Source organism: Miscanthus floridulus, chromosome 6, assembly GCF_019320115.1.
Source record: "Miscanthus floridulus cultivar M001 chromosome 6, ASM1932011v1, whole genome shotgun sequence".
NCBI classification, from domain to species: domain Eukaryota; kingdom Viridiplantae; phylum Streptophyta; class Magnoliopsida; order Poales; family Poaceae; genus Miscanthus; species Miscanthus floridulus.
The window spans coordinates 25307185-25328019 of record NC_089585.1 but is presented as its reverse complement, the minus strand read 5'-3'; the positions used below and the strand labels follow the sequence as shown (position 1 = coordinate 25328019).

The 20835-nt window shown below is 42.1% G+C and overlaps 1 protein-coding gene across 2 annotated transcripts; it reads right to left on the bottom strand.

Moving 5' to 3' along the window:
* Positions 1–1999: 1999 nt before the first annotated feature.
* On the bottom strand, positions 2000–7576 carry LOC136457896 (uncharacterized). Of its 2 annotated transcripts, none has more exons than XM_066457906.1 (3): positions 7293–7576; positions 6367–6459; positions 2000–2351 (listed from the first exon to the last, which is right to left on the bottom strand). In XM_066457906.1, the coding sequence occupies exons 1-3, from the start codon at positions 7405–7407 to the stop codon at positions 2251–2253; spliced, it is 309 nt and encodes a 102-aa protein (XP_066314003.1). In that variant the 5' UTR covers positions 7408–7576; the 3' UTR covers positions 2000–2250. The 2 variants fall into 2 exon arrangements, with proteins under 2 accessions (XP_066314003.1, XP_066314004.1); XM_066457907.1 differs by lacking the exon at positions 2000–2351 and adding an exon at positions 2680–2933.
* Between the last annotated feature and the right edge of the window lie 13259 nt (positions 7577–20835).

Below are 20835 nucleotides of genomic sequence, written 5' to 3'. Positions count from 1 at the left end.
CTCCCTCGCAGCCGCTCCTCTCGGTCTCTCCCCCACCTCCTCCATCGCCAGCCTTCACCTTCTTCCCTACACTTCCTTCACCGCGACCGGTCGTGCCCTCTCCGCGCGTAGATCAGGCTTTCAAGCCGCGTCCGAGCGCTCATGGACGGATTCGACACCTTCTTCCCTACACTTCCTTCACCGCGACCGGCCGTGCCCTCTCCGCGCGTAGATCAGGCTTTCAAGCCGCGTCCGAGCGCTCATGGACGGATTCGAAGGCAACGGCGGCAGGTACGGAGACGACGACGGCACCCGCGATTTCTTCTCCCAACCGGAGCACTCGTCGGCTTTCAACCTCTACTCCGACCCGCCGGCGCAGTTCCCTAGCTCAAGCTCCATCAGCGCTCAACGGGCCGGCCTCTCCTCCCTTGATCTCAACTCCAACGGCGAAGCTTGGCCTGGAATGGGGAGGTACGAGAACCTCCTACGCTACGGCCAGGACAAAGCAGATGGCGAGGGCGGCTTCTCCCCCTCTCCCGTGCGCGTCCGTGCCTCCGGGCGTACCCTTGGCGTTCAGACGGCTCGATCCGGCGGCGGAGGAGGCGGCATGGCCGGCCGCGCGGGCCTCAACTCCGGCGCTCCGCGTCCCCTCGGCCGCCTCCACTCTCCGGCAGCGGCACACGTGATTGTGATGAGAATTATGTGCCACCCGAAGCTCTGGCATCACAGCCACAAACTCAGGCCTCGTCGTCAAGAGATGAATCTGCGTTGATGAATGCTTTCCATGACTCAATCGCGCTTGCTTTGATGAATAGGACATAAAATTCGTACATGAGTGATGTGGTTTCTGTGTATGAGTGATTGGTTTGTTATATGTTATAATACTTATGTTGTAATGTTTATGAGTGATTGGTGCCTTTAGTTGTAATGGACTTGTGACATTGAACATTTGTACATGAGTTATATGGTTTCTGTGTATGAGTGATTCTGTGCATGCAAATGTGCCGAGCAGCATGCATAGCATGCATGTGCATGGTTGGTATTAATGGTCCAAAAGCATCATTTATTATGAGCAAATCTGTCATCTTTTGTTACAGCTCAAAAGTTTTTAGGTACATCTAAACAGGGTCTAAATTTTTTTTGCAGAATTGGATTTTCACCTTGAAAACATTTCGCAGAAAGTTTTCAACCCATTTCGCATCTAAAAAACCACCTATATCGCACACTAGTAGAACAGAGGATACGAGCGCATGCAGCACAGGGGCCCGGCGTCGTGCTCCTCACGCACGCTCGATCGCCGCCATGCAGGTTGAATTCCTTGAAAGCAAGCCAACGGGCCGGGAGATGATGTTGTATAATAGCAGCAGGGGTCAAATCAAAGAAGAAGCTCACCCTTACTTGCCTGATCGAGATGGCCGGCTGGCAACGGAAGCTCGGTGCGGTGGGGGAAGAGCTGGTGGGGGTGGTGGCTTTTATAGGCGAGCGTTGAGCGTCGGCGCTAGGCCGCAGCAGAGTGATGGGACGGGCCGCCGTGCCTGCTTAGCAGGTGGATGTGGCAAGCAGCGGCGAGCTCGACTCGATCAGCCGGCCGGCCGGTACGGTGAGCACAGCACAGACGATCGATGATTGAGCGCCATTAGTTTGTGAGCACAGTACTGTTGTTGCGCGCGCCGGCCATCCATCGTATCGGCTTTAATTTCCATGCAGCCAAAGATCGATCGGGCCGTATGATGATGCAGGCAGCGGTGGTCGACGGCGTGCTACGCGGGAGTTGCCCTGTCCGCGTGCGTGCCTGCGTGGTGCTCGATGTGGGCATATGTTCGCCGTCGATCGGATCACGTCGGTTTCGAGTCACCGAAGCTATATAACTAGCTAGCTAGGGACGAATCAAGATGGAGCTGCTCAGGACCAATGCAAATTCCTCCCATCCATCCCGTATTCGAGTAGCTAGGGAATAAAGGGAAAGCAGCAGCCTATGCCTAGCCAGCTCTCCAACGCGAATATGGAACATTCGCCGCCAGCTGCACTCTTATCTTGGGAGAAAAGCCCCTGTTTATTGAGGAATTCAGCAAAGGGAGAAGGTCCAGCCTTCCAGGTCCTCCTCAGGTATCCTAGCAGAGGCATCCCTCTCTACCGTCTCATCAGCAGAAGTGGAAGCGCCAGCAATGTGCGCCTGCACAAGCTTGAAGAACCTGAAGAGGACGTTATTCTCCTTGAGCTTGAGGGTGCTGTCGTTGAAGATGGCCTGCCTCGACCCTCGAGTCTAGCTGTCTAGCACCGGGTAGAGCTCGCCTTCCCAGTAGAGGAGGCTTCCCCATCCACGCTCTTGAACTCCACATGATGGCTGCCCCCCGATCGTAAGAGGAGGTCCACTGCCTCATAAACATGATAAGTGGAAGTATATGAAATCAAAATGACTAGACAACATATATTAGACATTACTTATGTGATGGATTTGGCTCCATTGGTGACTGAACTTTGTAAGAAAAACAAGTCTCGAGGTTTGGAACTGAATTGGGTGCTATATGAACTATTTAGTTGATCCCGAGTAGTTCATCCATGCGTGTTGGCAAGTCGGTAATACACCTTTTGGTTACTGAAACATCATATTTTCTGATATTTCAGTATAATGTCTGTATTAAGGCATTATTCAAAGAACAAAAAACTTCATACAAGCACATCAATCATCCACAGCTTAATATTTATTACATCGGGAGCGGCCATGAGTTGCCAACCATAATTGTGAAAAGACTCATTTCAGGAATATGCATTTACAAGGCATTTGAGACAAAATGGGGACCAAAACATGCATCCTTACTTCATTCGGATCCTCACTTCTTGCTAGCCTAGCCAGCAGGACACTAACAATCATCACCATTATCACAGCAATAAGGCAAAACACCATAATCCAAGCCAATTTCTTCTCACGAGCTTCACCTATAACTCCTCCCCTCCTGAGAAAAATTAGATTGAGGACCTTACACTAGTTCAGAAACAAGCTGTACTCTCGGTTGGGAAACCCCTTCAGTCCCGGTTTTCCAACCGGGAGCACAAATCCAGGACTAAAGGGCTCCTCCTTTAGTCCTGGTTTCTGTCCCGGTTGGTAATACCAACCGGGGCTAAAGAGGCCTCCTGGCCTGGCCACGTGGGCCGGCCCTTTAGTCCCGGTTGGTATTACCAACCGGGACTAAATGTTTTCTTTTTTTTTCTTTTTTTATCTATTTTCAATTGATGATTCATTTTGGTTTTTGAATAGGTTTTCGAATACGTATTCTACACTGCTAATAATATACGTATTCTACACGCTTATAATGTTCGAACATTTTATACAAACTAAAGTATGAAATTAAGGTATATATTACATACATATACATATATTGTACGTTATTTTATGTACATATAATATATATATATATATATATATATATATATATATATATATATATATATTACAAATAAAGCCTGCATTGTATATTCTATCATATCTTTGGGATAACAAATTCACTCCATCTGGTTTGGCTTTCATGTTTCGTTCATGTCATTGTAGAACTCGTCGGCGGGGTTTAAGACTTGGTCATTAAGAAATCCTGCTATGGTCTCTTGAATTGCTTTCAGTTGATCACGTCGTATGACTTTTTCCTTCAACCATAGAGTCTTCAATGAAAGTTAAAGGAAAATTATTAATATATATATATATATGTGTGTGTGTGTTGGTCACGTGATTACTTATATATATGAGCAATAAAAGAAATTGTGAATATATGAATATATTTATATAACGTACTTTGAGGATCTCTTCAAGAGTTCTTTTTTAGTACGCCATGATGAGCTCACAAACATAGTATCCACAGTAGTTGGTCCCCTGTTCTTGCCTCAGAACCCACTTTTACGAGAAAAAAGATCCGGTGAATTAAAAGCATGCATGGTGTCAATTGAATTATATATATAAATGTAGCTAGTACTTACTTTGTGTGCGATTACATCCGGTGGCGCTTTGCAATGTTTCATATGGTGTTCCTCAATGAAACATTTCCAAACACTGCGCCCAATAAAATATAAAATAAATTTGGCCTTTAATAATTGTTGCAGTTGAGAGATCGGGGTATATATAGTTGTTAGAGAGACTAAATTACCCTTGAATAATATCTATCATGTCTTGGTACTCTGTTTGCTCTTTTCTTAACGAGTCTAAGATGCCCAACCGACTATTGGCCATATCGATGACTATCAATATCCAGTGATTGCTGCATATGTTTTTATACACAAATATGATCGATATTGACTAGAGTCAACAAAGGTATGCAGCAATCACTGGATATTGATAGTCATCGATATGACCAATAGTCGGATGAGCATCTTAGACTCGTTAAGAAAAGAGCAAACAGAGTACCAAGACATGATAGATATTATCCAAGGATAATTTGGTCTCTCTAACAACTATATATACCCCGATCTCTTAACTACAATAATTATTAAAGGCCAAATTTATTTTTTATTTTATTGGGCACAGTGTTTGGAAATATTTCATTGAGGAACACCACATGAAATATTGCAAAGCGCCACTGGATATAATCGCACACAAAGTAAGTACTAGCTACATTTATATATATATAACTCAATTGACACCATGCATGCTTTCAATTCACCGGATCTTTTTCTCGTAAAAATGGGTTCTGAGGCAAGAACAGGGGACCAACTACTGCGGATACTATGTTTGCGAGTTCATCATGGCGTACTCAAAAAATACTCCTGAAGAGATCCTCAAAGTACGTTATATAAATATATTCATATATTCACAACTTCTTTTATTGCTCATATATATAAGTAGTCACGTGACCACACACACACACACACACACATATATATATATATATATATATATATATATATATATATATATATATATATATATATATATATATATATATAAATACTTTTCCTTTAACTTTTATTGAAGACTCTATGGTTAAAGAAAAAAGTCATACGACGTGACCAACTGAAAGCAATTCAAGAGACCATAGCAGGATTTCTTAATGACCAGATCTTAAACCCCGTCGGCGAGTTCTACAATGACATGAACGAAACATGGAAGCCAAACCAGATGGAGTGAATTTGTTATCCCAAGGATATGATAGAATATACAATGCAAGCTTTATTTGTAATATATATATATATATATATATATATATATATATATATATATATATATATATATATATATATATATATTATGTACATAAAATAACTTACAATATATGTATATGCATGTAATATATACGTTAGTTTCATACTTTAGTTTGTATAAAATGTTCAAACATTATAAGCGTGTAGAATACGTATATTATTAGCAGCGTAGAATGCATATTCGAAAACCTATTCGAAAACCAAAATGAATCATCAATTGAAAATAGAAACAAAAAAAAAGAAAAAAAAGAAAACCTTTAGTCCCAGTTGGTAATATCAACCGGGACTAAAGGGCCGGCCCACGTGGCCAAGCCGGGAGGCCTCTTTAGCCCCGGTTGGTATTACCAACCGGGACTGTACCTTTAGTCCCGGGCGAGAAATCGAGACTAAAGGAGGGGCCCTTTAGTCCCGAATTCGTGCTCCCGGTTGGAAAACCAGGACTGAAAGGGTTTCCCAACCGGGAGTACAGCTTGTTTCTGTACTAGTGGTGTAACTCTAAGCGCTCAATAGCAAAAGTGAAGTGTACAACCCTTTTCAACAAGTGTGACTTTCTTCCTATACTTTTGATATATCCTTATAAAAGACGTCTATACATTCAACCCCCATCTTATACATTAGGTGACAATGTTTTGACAGGCGGAATAAATGGGATAACAACCAATTTGTGATGCAAGCTACACTATACAACCTTGACAACCCACCACTAAATAGAACATTTTCATGATTGTTAGCCGATTTTGGGTATATTTCATTGTAGATAGGCGGATGATGACTTTTATAAGATATAAGATGAGAGTTGAATGCATAGATGCTTTTTATAAGGATATATATCAAAAGTATAGTAAAAAAGACGCATTTGTTGAAAATGGTTGAACATTTATCACTTTTGCTATTAAGTGCTTAGAGTCAGACTCCATATCTCCATATAAGAATTTCCTTAGTATCAAAATACTCAATTTCATTATGGGACAAGATTCAAACAACCAAGAATTGTTCTCGATAGTAAATAGTTTCACTAATGTACTTCTCATTTTGATCAAAATGGTAGGCTACGAAAATCCATAACACATCCGCATAAGGTTTTTTTTGCCTCAAAGGTCCTTTGACAATGTTGCTCTAAACATAAAAATTGTTATAATCCTTGGCATCATGCAAATTAAATGGTGTGTTCTCTTCTATATGCAGAGAGTTAAATGGTGTTACCGGCGAGGCGTGCCGGCTCGCAAGCTCTGGCGTTGACAGAACTAGAGTTGGAAGGGCAGACTTGCTTCCTCTTGTGAAGGCAGCGACGAAAACCTGATGAACTTTGCACGATCAAAAGCTGTAGTTTCGCACTCTGAACTCAGACCATGTAACTACTAGTATATGCTTTACGTTGTTTGCATAAAGAAAGCGCGTATCCCATACGCATCACGGAATATTGAGGTGCAGATATTGCTCGTGTGACAACTTAAACAAACATATGCAGTCAAGTTGTGTCGTTACCGTTAAAATAAGATCAAAATCACAGACGGTCAGCTGCTAAGAACTGACAGCTTAATAGTACACAAATCATTAGATCCGTTTAAACAAACTTCAATCTGCAGCTTGCCAACCTTTGACGCTAGTATCTTATTAGATCTAAGGGACACAAACTATACAAGGTCCTTTCTACCTATCATATTGTTCCAATTCCCAAGCACCGATCGAGCTGCAGAATAACACGCAGACCCGTTCAGACTGAATGGTGACAAAGAACATGTACCTAATATTTCAAGGCTATCTAATCTGATCCTGAAGCACTTGGGTAATGGATATAAAAATGTGATCGTAGCAATGATCATGATCTCGCAAACTGCAGCCTGCGGAAATGTAATGTTTATAGCACATATAAAAACCAGGCACTAGCACAACTATCCACGACCAAAAAAAAAATCTTTTAGATTGATGAATCATGTTTTGTCAGGGTTCATCGTGCAGGGTTTCTATCATTTAACCCTCGATTAACGTGATTGCTACCATACTGAAACTTTGAAAGTGAACTCAGCGTAGTAGTATAGTAGTGTATGAGTTTCGAAGTTGAGAGCAGGTTGCTGGTGTGTCATGAACATTGGAGTATTGCCAATAACAACAGCCGTACGTGCACGCACCTAGGACGAAGACGGCGGCGCGCGTGCCGCCGTGCCGCTGGGACCGGCACGGGGGGCCGCGCCAGTCGACGGAGACCGCCGTCTCCGGCGTCGCGCAGCTCTCCACATCCTCCATTTCCTCAGCTGGGGGCTCGCTCTCTTCTCCGTCACCGCTCCGTCCGACAGAACGAGGTCAAGGCAATCTGTGTGGTGGACTCGTCGTGGTAGGTAGTGGTAGGAAGCTCCGCTGCGTAGGCAATGGCAAGTTGGTGAGCTGAAGAAGGGCTTTATTTATAGAGGAGACATGGGACATGGCAGTGAGGACTGATGAGGAGGCAGGCAAGGCAGCGCGCATCGCATGTGATTAGGGCTGCTGGCCAGGCCTGCTGCTCGGCCGCTCACGCAGCGCCAGCGCCGGCCACTTCTGAACGAACGCCGAAAGGGAGCCTGCGCGGCAGGTGAGCAGTGCGCCCGGGCCTACCCTCCCTTTCACATCGGAATATTCCGAGGTTCATACCGAGCCGTAGAAACATACATGCGCGCGCGTATATGGCGTTGCATGGGGATGAAAACGGATCGGATTCGCATGGAATGGGATCCGGATGTTACCTTTTATCACATTTTAATTCAGGTTCGAATACAGATACGGATCTCGTCGAATACAAATATAAAATGAATGTCTCGGATTCGGATATTTATTCAGTTCAACTCAAAGTGCTTATTGTTGAATTCAACATAGATAAATAGAATTTTAGTATTAAGTTCATCAATAACCAAAATGAAATAAAATCAAAATACACGTGTAATAATCTGCAATACCGAAGTGAACTAAATTATAATGGACAATATTAATAAAATGTAGGTCAAGTGAAGAAATTTAAATAACAATGGTAGGCAAATAATTAGCCATTTTGCTTTATCGATTTTTTATGACAAAATTATTACACAAGTAGAAATAAAGGATGTAGGTATATAGCCCATAAAAATATGTAGTTATTAATAAATATTTAATAATTAAATATATCATTTAATAAATCGTTATTTATATATATTTATCATGAAATTAGAAATTACATAAAATAATTTACATAAGCAAGGAATAAATTAAAGTGTTAAAGTAATTTGCAAAAGCAAATATATTAGTTTTTAAACTAAATTATAAAAATACTAAAATTAATTTTGTATCTATGTATCATTATTAGTATTAAATTAATATTAAAGGTTTATTGCACTGTGTCAATTCATGCGAAAGGAAAGGAGGTGTGAATGTATTGCACTGTGTCTGGAGTTGTTTGGGTAGCCAATTCATGCGAAGACAAGTAAAAAGCTGGGCTATATGGATCTATGGTGATCTATGCTATGCTAGTGCAGAATACGGTAGCACTAGGACTACTAGTACTCTCATAAGCCTCGTTCGGCTTATCTTAAAAGCCGGCTTATTCGATTTTTTTTAACTGAAACAGTATTTTTCTCTCATAATAATTCAACTTTGGCTTATTTTTTCAGCCAATTTCAGCTAAGTGAACAGGACCATAGCGACAAATCTGGCCACCACCTACCCACTCCACAACTTTCTTTCTTTCTTTCAAGATCATCATCAAAATAAAATAAAAAAAGATGATAGAGAACTAACCAGGGCTACATACTAGTACAACTAGGGATGAAAACGGTACGGATATTTTCCGACCGTATTCGAAACCCAATCCATTTAGAGGGGTTGAGATCTGTCCGTATCCGAGTCCGGATATCCAACATCCGATACCGTATCCGTATCCGAATACTCAAATCGCATATTTATGATGTCGATATCCAATCGTATCCTATCCGACATAGTTAACACTATCCGTATTCACTTCCAGAAACTGGCACTTTACCGAGTGCCGGAGGCTTTGCCGAGTGTATTTTATCGGGCACTCGGCAAAGACGGTCTTTGCCGAGTGCCAAGTAAAATACACTCGGCAAAAAAAAACACTCGACAAAGATGTATTTTGCCGAGTGCCATTTTTTGGCACTCGGTAAAATGCGTCTTTGCCGAGTGCCTTTTTCCTGGCACTCGGCAAAGATGTATTTTGCCGAGTGCCTTTGTTTTGGCACTCGGCAAAGAGGCATTTTGCTGTGTGCATTTTTTTTGCCCTCGGCAAATTATTTTTTCAAAGCAATTTTTGAGGCCCTAAATGAATTCAAATGAAAAAAATTTCAACTACAAAGTTGTATAACTTCTCAAGATCTACAAAGTTTATTTTGGTCATTTCTTCATTTGACAAAGCGACAATAACGTTGTTCATAAAATCTACATCTCTCTCATATCTCTCGTATTAGTTTCATAAAAGTAGAAGAGAGATATATAAGATTTGTGAATAATGTTACTACTACTATGTCGGATGAACAAATGATCAAAATAAACTTTGTAGATCTTGAGAAGTTATGAAATTTTGTAGTTGGCAACATTTTGATTTGAAATCATCTTGTCATGCAAAAACGACGTTTGAATTTGAAAATTTTAAAATTTGAATTATTCAAAAGACCTCTGATGGAAAAACTTCCTAAATGAAAATTGTAGATCTCCAAAAGTTATGAAACTATGTAGTTGACAACTTTTTGATTTGAAATCATCTTATCATGCAAAACTACGTTTGAATCTCTAAAATTTGAAATTCGAATTTTTCAAACGACCTCGAATGGAAAAACTTCCTAAATAAAAATTGTAGATCTCGAAAAGTTATGAAACTTTGTAGTTAACCACTTTTTTATTTGAATTCGTTTAAGACCTTAAACAAACAATTTACTCTCAATTTAAAAAAGCAATTTAAAAAATATGTTATATAAAAGAAGAAAAAGAAAAAAACTGAAAAAGAAACTGAATTTACCGAGTGCCTCACTTCTCACACCCGGCAAACAAGGGGTTTGCCGAGTGCCAGCTTTTGTACACTCGGCAAACTCCCACTCATATACCCCCGCATCCGGCCGCACGCAGCCACACACGCGCACACCCACCCGCGCCGCACACGCACACAGGCACACCCGTCCCCGGCCGCCGCCGCCGCCCCTACCCCCGGCCGCCAAAACTGAAGTGGCTTGTAATCCGACATCTTGAGCTAATCCCAGGATCAAATTCGTGCACCACTTGTTCCCCTCTCCAAAACTGAAGTTTTTATTTTTGTGTGATTTTTGGAGGCATTTTTAGTGATTTTTGGTTCGTCGAATTTGGTTGTGATTGGGGTGAAACTTCTTGAGGGATTTTGGTGCTAGGACATGTGTGATCAAGGCTAGGGTGATCCCCTAACAAATCCTTCACTTGAGCACCACGATTTTGTTTTTGGGGATTTTTCGAGTTCTCGCACGTGATCTGGATTTTCTGGAGTTTGAGCACGAATTGAGCGATGATTTCTTGGGAATAGCTTACCTACTCTGTGGTGATTGCCTGTGCAAAGTTTGGGGACAAATCGTATTGTTTTGGTCGAGTTCCCGTCGAATTTTTGGCGCTCGCTCGTGCCTGTTTCTTGCGCTCGGTCCCAGTTCGTAATTCTCAGGTGCAGCTTGCAGGCGCTGGTGCCTTCACCGGTCAAAACCTGTGTGTGCTCGTGCAGACCCGAGCCTGCTCCATCCCTCTGTTTGCAGTTCGGCGCAGCAGTGTCCAGTCCTCGCCGAAGCTCACTCGCCTCTGGTTGGCCGTGCTCAGCTTCCAAGCACCAATCGGTGCTCATCCAGAACCCGTGCACGCACAGCACCAAGAGCAGGAGCACTAGTTCACATTAATTGGATTTTCAGCAGCAGTAGGCTTTTGCTAATTCCATTTTCAATCGACAACTTGGCTGGCTTCTTTCTTTTGCCACAGGGTGCAGGTTTGCACTGCTTTGGATTCAGAGCAGCAGCTGGACATTGATTCAGTGCTTGTGCAATATAAGCACCTTGCTGTGAATTCATCAGTTTGAGCAGGTAAGCAACAAGTTTCAGTTCTCAAACTGTCAATTGTTACTTCTGTGCTTCACCGACCAATCATCCAGTAATTGTGACATGTTTGCCTGCAGCTCTAATTAATTATTCTAGTGCTCGGTTCATACATGCTTGGAATTAAATACTTGTTTAATCCTTCCTAGCTTTGAAATAGGATGCATGTGTGTCGGCAGTAGAACTGCTTCTGTACCTTGCTAGTTCTCTAGATCGATTCTCTGTTTTGAAGTATTTCTTTGTACTGAACTTAGCATATCTACACTGTCATCTATTTAACCTTGCACATAATCGAAAGGACATGGATTACAGTACATTTGAACTATTTAATTGTAATTTATGTAACCTCTGGGCTGTTTAATTGGGCGTGATGATGTTGGTGTAATTTACTTTTTTGTATATATGCTCCTAGACATTCACTAATTTGCTGCTTAATTGCAGCAGTATTGTAGTATTAGGTGAGTGTGTTTAAGGATAAGTTACCTTTTGCTGCACTTTATAACCAGAAACGAAATGGTTGTAGTAGGTGAGTGTGGCTAATGATTTGTGCTCTCTGAACTATACCTTTTCTTTTAGTTCCACACATTTTATTCACACTCTCATGGTATTACAATTAAACTGAAATGATTTGTGCTATCTGAACTATGTGTCTTACCATATAAAGATTATGTGTTGTGTTTGTGAGGACTCTGGGCAGTCCAGACTTCAGTACATGTTCCAGCACAGGACGTCGGTGTCGCAGGCTGAGTGGAGCATGGCGTCCAACGAGTCGCTCTTCAGCATCCAGGGCGCCAGCGACCTGTACCCCGGCAGCAGGTCGCACTTCGACTTCTACTACTACGAGGCCATGGCGGAGGCAGCGGACTCCAAGCTGCCGTCCCAATGTACTGCACTGCACCGTGATGCCCGTTCTTGATCTTGTCTTGTCGGCAACGACCGTGCAAATTAAGCAATCACTTGCATGCAGACTGGCGGAGACGTCGCCGAGGAAGAAGGACGTCGTCAACAGCGCGCTATACCAGCCGCTGGAGAAGGAGCGCGAGCAGCAGCCGCCGCCGCAGCTCGAGCCCCCCGTGTCGGCCTTCATGGAGATGACGACGCAGGAGGAGCGGCGGAGGAGCGACACCGGGTGTTGTTGCTGCGGCTGCTGCTGGCTCGATTGCTCCTGGTGTTGTCGGTGCCCGTGGTGGCGATGCGGCTGCTGCTGCAGCTGCTCCTGCCTCAGCTTCTGCCGGTGCAGCTGGTGCCTCTGCTCATGAGAGAAATTGGCATTTGGATCCGACAAACTTGGTGCCAAATAGGAGCTTTAGATGGGTATCTAACCTCCTTGAGAGGTTAGATCCCTTTTGGCGCCTCCTGCTTGTGTTTTCGGAGGATTATCTGGTAGACAGGGCTTGGCATGTGCACGTCAGCTGGAACAGTAGTATATGCTGAGAAAAAAAATATTTTTTTTCTTTGGAAAATAGGTTTGCCGAGTGTAATATCAAAAAAACACTCGGCAAACAGTAACAGTATGCTGAGAAAAAAATATTTTTTTCTTTGGAAAATAGGTTTGCCGAGTGTAATTCCAAAAACACTCGGCACACAATAATCCTTTGCCGAGTGTATTTTGGAAAAACACTCGGCAAACCACTTATTTTTTGCCGAGTGTCAAATTTGACACTCGGCAAACCATTTGCCGAGTGCGCGATAAAAAACACTCGGCAAATAGCTGTTTGCCAACTCTGTAGATGCCGTGTGCTGTTTGCCGAGTGTTACACTCGGTAAAGCCTTTGCCGAGTGTTTTTTGGTCTTTGCCGAGTGCCTATGGCACACGGCAAAATCTCTGTTTCCGGTAGTGATTCGAATCCAAATTCGAACAGAAATATAAAAACAAATATAATATCGGTGATATCCATCCGTATTCGATCTGTTTTCCGTAAGTACAACTCATCCTCATCAGGGGACGGGAATAAAAGCCGACTAGCGACTAGGAGTACTAGCGTTCATATGCATGCATGATGGCCTGGTGGATGGCGCGCAGCTGGCAGCCTGGTTCTCTGGTTAATTATTCTCCGGTCCCTGCCGTGTGCGCCTCCCTCCCTGAAGCTAGCAACGTGGCTAGGGAGTACTAGCGCTCACGGGCACAGCACCTTTCATCATCTACTAGCTCCGGATTGATGTGCATGCATGACGAGACCATCCGTGATCACATTGTTTCAAAAAGACCATCCGTGAGATCACGAGGGACGAGGCAGAGAGGATGGCACGCTCAGGCCTGCGTCGTCATGCATGCTGGTCACCGTCACGTCCGATCCTGCCTGCCTGCCAAAGAGAAAGACCACCGTTGCCGTCGCGTTGTAAATTAAAGGACGATGCAATCGATCCTGCGATTCAGGGCAGGCAGTGCTAGGTAGTGAAACGAAAAACAAATTGACATGAAATGATGAGTAGTACTTGTCGATACCGTGGAGTACGACTGTAGTGGTTGGATGCCAAGAAAATTACGCGGGCATATTTGATCCCAGAGTCACAGATTAGCCCATCTTGTAAAAATGTATTAAACATGAGCTAATGGATACTAGGCACCAATTAACTCTCATTAGCTCTTATTAGTCCAGAATTAGCCCACATTTAGGCTTTTTAATTGGTATCGAAAAACATGGGCTGATTATCAGCTCTCTGTTCCAAACACTCCGTACACATTTGGTCAAGTAGAGCAGCTCCAGTGTGGGAGCTAAGAGCACGTTTGGATAGCTGCCGCAGTTCGCCGCACCTTGGGTATGCGTTTGCTTCGCTGCCACAGTTGTGGCAATGGTGGCCTCGCCACCAGCCTCTGGTTCATTTCAGACCCAAAATGCGCTGCAGTTGCGGCGGCTAATTTCAGCGCCGAACGTTTGGCGTAGCCGCAGGCTCGGCGCATGGCGTGCGCAGGCGCCATCCAAAATTCCAAACGCGCCCTAATGGCAGCTCCATCGGGGTGGTTTAGAGCTAGCTAAATTTAGTTTTCAAACGTGAAACAGCGTAAAAAGTGAAACGCTAGTGTGGGGATAAGAGTTGGTCTCGAACATTTCCAATGAATTTTGCTCTAACCGCACGTCTCTTAATGCTGTCTGCTGCTCTCGTTTCGATTCTCATCTCTCTCTTCCGTCTTAAGAGGTTGCTGCTGATTTATACCGATGGACCTGCCCTAAATCGAATAGATGGAAAAGCACAGTTCGATTTGCCGAACCGAGTACACTGCCGGGTTCAGCAAAAATCGATCTTGTACCAGTGTAGTGAGCCTGTTTACTCTAGTCCTCGATCATCTCCACCGCTGAAGTATTATTATTTTTGTTTCTCTGGCGATCGAGAGCAGTGAGCTACTAGGTTGCTGCACTATTGCATGCATGCATGCTTGAGACGGTGCTTTTGCTTTTGCCTTGACCTCTGCTTTTGTACGCGTGCTCTATCGTCGATCCTTTACCTTGCCAGAGGGATCGAGTGGCGATCAAGCAGCGCGAGAGCGATCCAGTAGCTGAGATTTTCCATTGCCACGCCAAGCGAGTGACCGAGATCGACCTAGGTACTGTAGCTGCTGACCCTGCACCTGCACCATGCTAGCTGCCCGTGGCTAGCAACAACTTTACGTACATCCATCACTATTCGCACGCATACCGCAGACGTCGAGTCAATCAACTTTAGCATGGTTTAGGTACATCCAGAATCAGCGATTTTGATTAAGGGAGCCCAACAAATATGATAACATCTCTATCTAAATATGATAAATATACAGATAAGTGTACTTTTCTAGAACTTTTCAAGTGTTTTTACATGTGCAGTTAGTATTCATAACGAAAAAAATCATAATCTTGTTACGAAGAATAGGTGAATTGATGATTTTATGTGCTACAAATTGAAAAATTTTAAGGGTATTAAAAACTTTTCTACAGTGTTGTTGTTGTGTGTGTGTGTGGTGGGGGGGGGGGGAGGGCTGGTTCCACCAGTGCGTACATCGATCAACTTTACGTACATATCAGTAGCACGTACTTGTAATTCAGGGGTACATATTTTAACACTGTTGTATTAATATAAGAATATATTTTATAAGTCCAAATTTACGTATATATTAATAGTACTTGATATAAGTTCTTTTGTTAATAAATTGTTAGGTTATCATAAAATTCAACAGTGCATACTCTATTTTTTTCTAATTAATAATCTCGTAATTTCTAGACCCTCTCGATGAACAGGTTAGCTAGATTGTTTTATTGGCTTAAAGCACGGGCTGGAAGCAGCAGCAAGACAATTTAAACTGCTTCAGTAATTTGTATGGACATGTCAAGGTATTGGCAATCGTCTTGAATAGCTCTTGTTTATGTGTTTTATCTCTCCCATGACGTTGCCTATAGTGTCCTTGTTCTTTATTACTATAGAGCAATCAAATTGTAATGCTATCTTAGTTCTACAGAATCCTATCTTTTCATATTTAAATATGTATTGTATTCTTTATTTTTTATATATCTTTTGATAGACCTAGAGCATCATAATTTGGATCTATATGATTAATGTGGTAGGTTTAAGCACATATATATGAGAAAAAAGTATGACATTTTAATTTTACTTATAGCAATACACTCACTTATTTATATGTTTCAAACATATGGAAATGAAACTAGTATTTCTTAAAATTTTAATGTTAAATCTAGATATTTCCTAGTTATAATTTATATGGACTATTTATTTAGTAACTTTTATTTGAATTCATTTTAAGACGATCAAAATTATCTTTTCATAGTCTTTTTTTGAAATTTTGTCTTTAATAACTATATTTTACATGGACTCTGTAGAAAATTTTCTTTACAAACTCATACTAAAACAAAATTCTTTATTTTTGTTTTGAATTTACTATTTATTAATTATGTTATATATGAACTCTTTGATCTAATATAATTTGTTAGATCATTATAAAATTCAACATTGAAGGATCTTTTTTATCCTAATTAATATGGGAATTTATACTTTTTTGGTGAACGTGATGAGTCTTTTTAACACTGTTGTAAATAGATAGAATTTAATCCTAAACATAGCTATATTTTGATTTTTATATTAGTACAAAACATCCATTGGATAGCTTTTAGATTTCTTGATATAGTGTACATATCTGATATATATATATATATATATATATATATATATATATATATATATATATATATATATATATATATATATGTGTGTGTGTGTGTGTGTGTGTGTGTGTGTGTGTGTGTGTGTGTGTGTGTGGTATGGTAACCTGTGGCATGCAAAATTTTTCTATTTAATAAATTTATAATTTATATAGTCTTTCATATATTTTAATTCTAAAAATTTAACTATATATATAGTCTCTTTCATATTTGAAAGCATCTAGGCCCCTAGTTGGGTTTTGGTGATTAATGACAATACGTGATTACTGTGACTAACGTGTGTTTTGTAGATGCAATTAAGTTAGGTCATGGTAATGGCAATTATGGTTGTCATGCCCCTACGATGGAAATCATTTTTGTTTTAAAAGGATGGACGATAAGGTTAAGGATGGACTAGTTCTAAGTGTCGTTTGGAGTTGAAGAGACACTTAGAGTAGTTTAGGACTTTGTTTTTCCTTTGGCCGTACTATTAAGTGTCGTATGGACGGGTAGCTTAACCTAGGTGAGTGTAGTGGGTTAGGTGTGGTGCACACTTGCTAAATCTAGCACTAGGTAGCTCCTAAAAAGCCCTTAGATCAATTGGAGCAAACTTCATTAACATATGATTGCGAGTTGAAAGTGAATGAAGAGTCAAATGTTGACCGAATGCTAGTTCTGGTGTGACCGGACACTGGCTCAGAGTCCGGTCAGTTCATTTGATCAAGATGAAGTCATCTGGTGCGACCGGACACTGAGAGGTGAGTGACCGGACACTGGGTCCCAGCGTCCGATCGACTCCAGTAAGGTTCTGAAGAAAATCATGACGCCTAAGAGGAGGGTGAATTAGGCAACTTAAAATTCTAACTCTAAACTATGGCCTCTTTTTCTAACCTTAGCAAAACCTATGCAAAAGACAAACTATCTAAATGTGCAACTACAGTTTTGCTAATGTTTTTCTATCTCTACCGCAATAGGAGTATGTAATCAATATAAATGCGGAAGCTAAAGAGCAAGGTAGAGATATGCAAACTCCCGTCGATGACTCTGGTATTTTTACCGAGGTATCGAGAAGCGCGTAGGCTTCCCCCTAGTCCTCGTTGGAGCCCCTTGCAAGGAATCCGTCGCAAGGGCCAAGCTCCCGGTTGGATAACTCCGTGGATAGCCTCGGGCCTTCTCACGCGCAAGTGGGTCTCCGACGTGCCTTCCGGCAAGCCTCTCCCGGATGCTCCCGCTGTCTTCACTATCAAGCTTCCGGCCGAAGCGCCGTGGGCCTTGTTCCCTCCGGTACACGGTGGCGGCCACACCATAAACGCGGTTGGTGTGATCTCGCAAGACTACAAGCCCCTCCGATGTACAATAATGGTGCGCGCAAGCAACGAGTGGTAAGAGGTATGCAAACCTCACTAAACACTAGGCCTAAACCTAGAGCAAGCGTATAAGCGGTGGTCTAATCAACCTAAGCACTTCGTAAAGCACCTACGCTAATCACCTAATAAAACACTAAGCACTATGCAAGTGGAGATCACTAAAATGGTGTATCAACACCCTTGGTATGTTTTCTCAACTCCACACACCTCAAATAGCCGGTTGGGCGGTCTATTTATAAGCTCCACTGAGAAAGTAGCCGTTGGGGACGAAATCCCGCTTTTCTACTACTGACTAGACGCTGGAGTCGTCCTAATCGGACGCGTCTAGTCGTCCCGACCGTTGGAGCCACAAACAACTGATCAGACACTGCCAGCATCCGGTCACTTGCCACCGGACATGTCCGGTCACAAGTTCGCCGCTCTAGAACCTCTCTATACTCGATCAGACGTTGCTGTCCTACGTCCGGTTGGTTTTTCCGCCAACGTCCGGTCACTTGCTGAGTGTGTTGTCGGACTAATGAATAGTGCCATCGGTGCGTCTAGTCGATTCACTTGTTCAGCGTTCAGTCGCTGCTTGCTGATGCCGAGCCACTAATCGGAGCGTCTGGTCACTTTTCTCCAGCGTCCAGTCACTTCTGTGAGCTCGTTTCTTCGTGATCTTGCATGCGGCTTGGTTCCTATCTTCATGCTTGGACTTTGCTTGATATCTTGGGTCTTCTCTTGTGCTCCTAATGTCTTGCTTGCGGTGTTGATCTTCGGATCATCACGTCGCCTTAGTCCAAGTCACGTCTTGCACCCTATTGAACTACAAAACAAACACTTGCAAATTCATTAGTCCAATTTGTTTGTGTTGGTCATCAAACACCAAAATCCAAAGTAAGTGGGCCTAGGGTCCATTTTCCTTATAGGTTCTAGAGAGGGAAAATCGTGACCGGACGCGTGGGGAGTGGCGACTCTCCGATACCTCGGCAAAATATCGTCGTGTTCCTCCTTCTCTCTTTACTTTGAGCATTTTAATTCTTGTCTTTACATTTATAGAATTGCCATGCTAGAGTAGGATTGAAACTTAGATTGCAAGTCCTTTTGTGTGGTAAAACATTAGAAACACTTTCTAGACACAAGGGGTGAAGTTGGGCTAACCGTATGGCTTAATTATTGCAAAGAAATTTAGAATTAGCCCAATTCACCCCCCCCTCTTGGGCATCTTGATCCTTTCAATTGGTATCAGAGCCTTGTGCTCACGTATTTAGACTTAACCATCTAGTGAAAGATGTCTCATGAGGATGGCCCTCCTCCTATCTTTGAGGGGGATGATTTTCCATATTGGAAAATCCGCATGGAGGCGTATTTAGAAGCTCTAGATGTTGGAATACTTAGAGCTGCCTCACAAGGAATTCCAAAACCTCAGGATGCTACACACCTACAAGGTGATGAGGTGAATTATGAGAAATGGAATACAAAGGCTCGAAACACCATATTTAGAGGCCTTTGCAAAGATGTGTTCAATCGGGTGAGGAACCACAAAGACGCCCATGCACTATAGTCAGATATTTGTGCGCTCCATGAGGGAACTAAGAGCGAGCGTGAAGAATGATATCATCTTGTTATGAAAAAGCTAAATTCATTTGAGATGCTTCCCAAAGAGAGTGCTAATGAAATGTACTCACGCTTGAATATTCTTGTAGAGGAAGTCAATAGACTTGGGCTCACTCAAATGCAACCATCCGATGTTGTAAGAAAGATCTTGAGTGTCCTCCCCATTGATAAATATGGGCATATTGTGACCGTGCTTCATCAAGGTGATCTTTCCACTGCTACACCAACACAAATCTTAGGAAAGATCAATGCTCATGAGAAGTACATGTACATCACACCACAAGATGGCTCATCCTCTACCAAGAAGAAAGACAAAGACTTAGCAAAGAAAGACTCGAGTATGAGAGCTCAAGTGATGATGAAGTAGATGATGCAAGTCTTGCTCTCATGGTGAGAAGAACCGCCAAGATGGTAAAGAAGCTCAACAAAAGTGGCATCAAGTTTAATGGGAAGAAAACGAAGTTCTTCACTAGCTCTAGAAGGAAGCCAATCTTGGAGATGGATTGCTACAATTGTGGAGAACTTGGTCATCTAGCACACCAATGCACAAAGCCCAAGAAAGACAAGTACAAGGGCAAGAAAGATGACTCAAGTAATGAAGAAGAAGATGAAAAGAAGAAAAGCAAGCCATACAAGAAGAAAGATGGCAAGAAGAAGGACTTCCACAAGAAGAAGAAGAATGGAAAGGCCTACATCATCGGAGATTGGCTCACGGACATTGATTCATCAAGTTGCTCATCCGATGATGATAGTAATAATGAGAAGGTGTCCGCCATTGTGATTGACTCTTCATCATATTCACCAACACCACCGCTATCATCCTCTACACACCTATGCCTTGTGGCCAAGGGTGAACGAAAGGTATCAAATGATGATGATAGTAGTAGTGATGATCATGCTAACAATGATGATTGTGATAGTGATAGTGATGATGATGAATTTGAATCACCTTTATATGATGAACTTGTCAAATTGCTAAACAAATATACTAGGATCATTAGAATGATTCTCTTTTAGCTAAATGTGATATAGCCAAAAAGGCTAGTGTTGAGCTTAGAGAAGCAAATGATGCTATATCATCCAAACTCAAGGAGCTCAAATCTTCTAAGAAAGAGCTTAAAGAAAAATATGATAAACTTGAGAGGATACATAATGAGCTCATCACTAGCCATAATATGTTAAAAGATGAATATACAACTCTCAAGATTAATCATGATAATCTTGTCATTGCTCAAGAATATTTATCCAATGAGCCACATGATGCTACTAATGATGTGGTTAAGATTGATATAGCTGCATCATGTGATGATTTGATCATTGAGAGCATTGAGCAAAGTTCTAGTAGCAAGGGCAAGCAAGTGGTTGAGACCGATAATTATGATGAGTATGTCAAGCTCAAGGATGATAATGAAAAGCTCAAGAAAGATCTTGAAGAGCTCAAAACCACCAACACTATAGTGCTAGAAACTCTTGATCATGATGGTGATTTGATTCTAGAGAATGAGAAGCTCAAAGAAGAGAACAAGA

Bases quoted from the DNA above. Each gene is read 5' to 3' on its own strand.
- LOC136457896 (XM_066457906.1), bottom strand. From the start codon at position 7,407: ATGGAGGATGTGGAGAGCTGCGCGACGCCGGAGACGGCGGTCTCCGTC. The intron at 6,460-7,292 runs GTGCGTGCACGT...AAAGTTCATCAG, and splicing joins CGCCGCCGTCTTCGTCCTAG to GTTTTCGTCGCTGCCTTCAC. The intron at 2,352-6,366 runs GTAACACCATTT...TTTATGAGGCAG, and splicing joins CGAGCCGGCACGCCTCGCCG to TGGACCTCCTCTTACGATCG.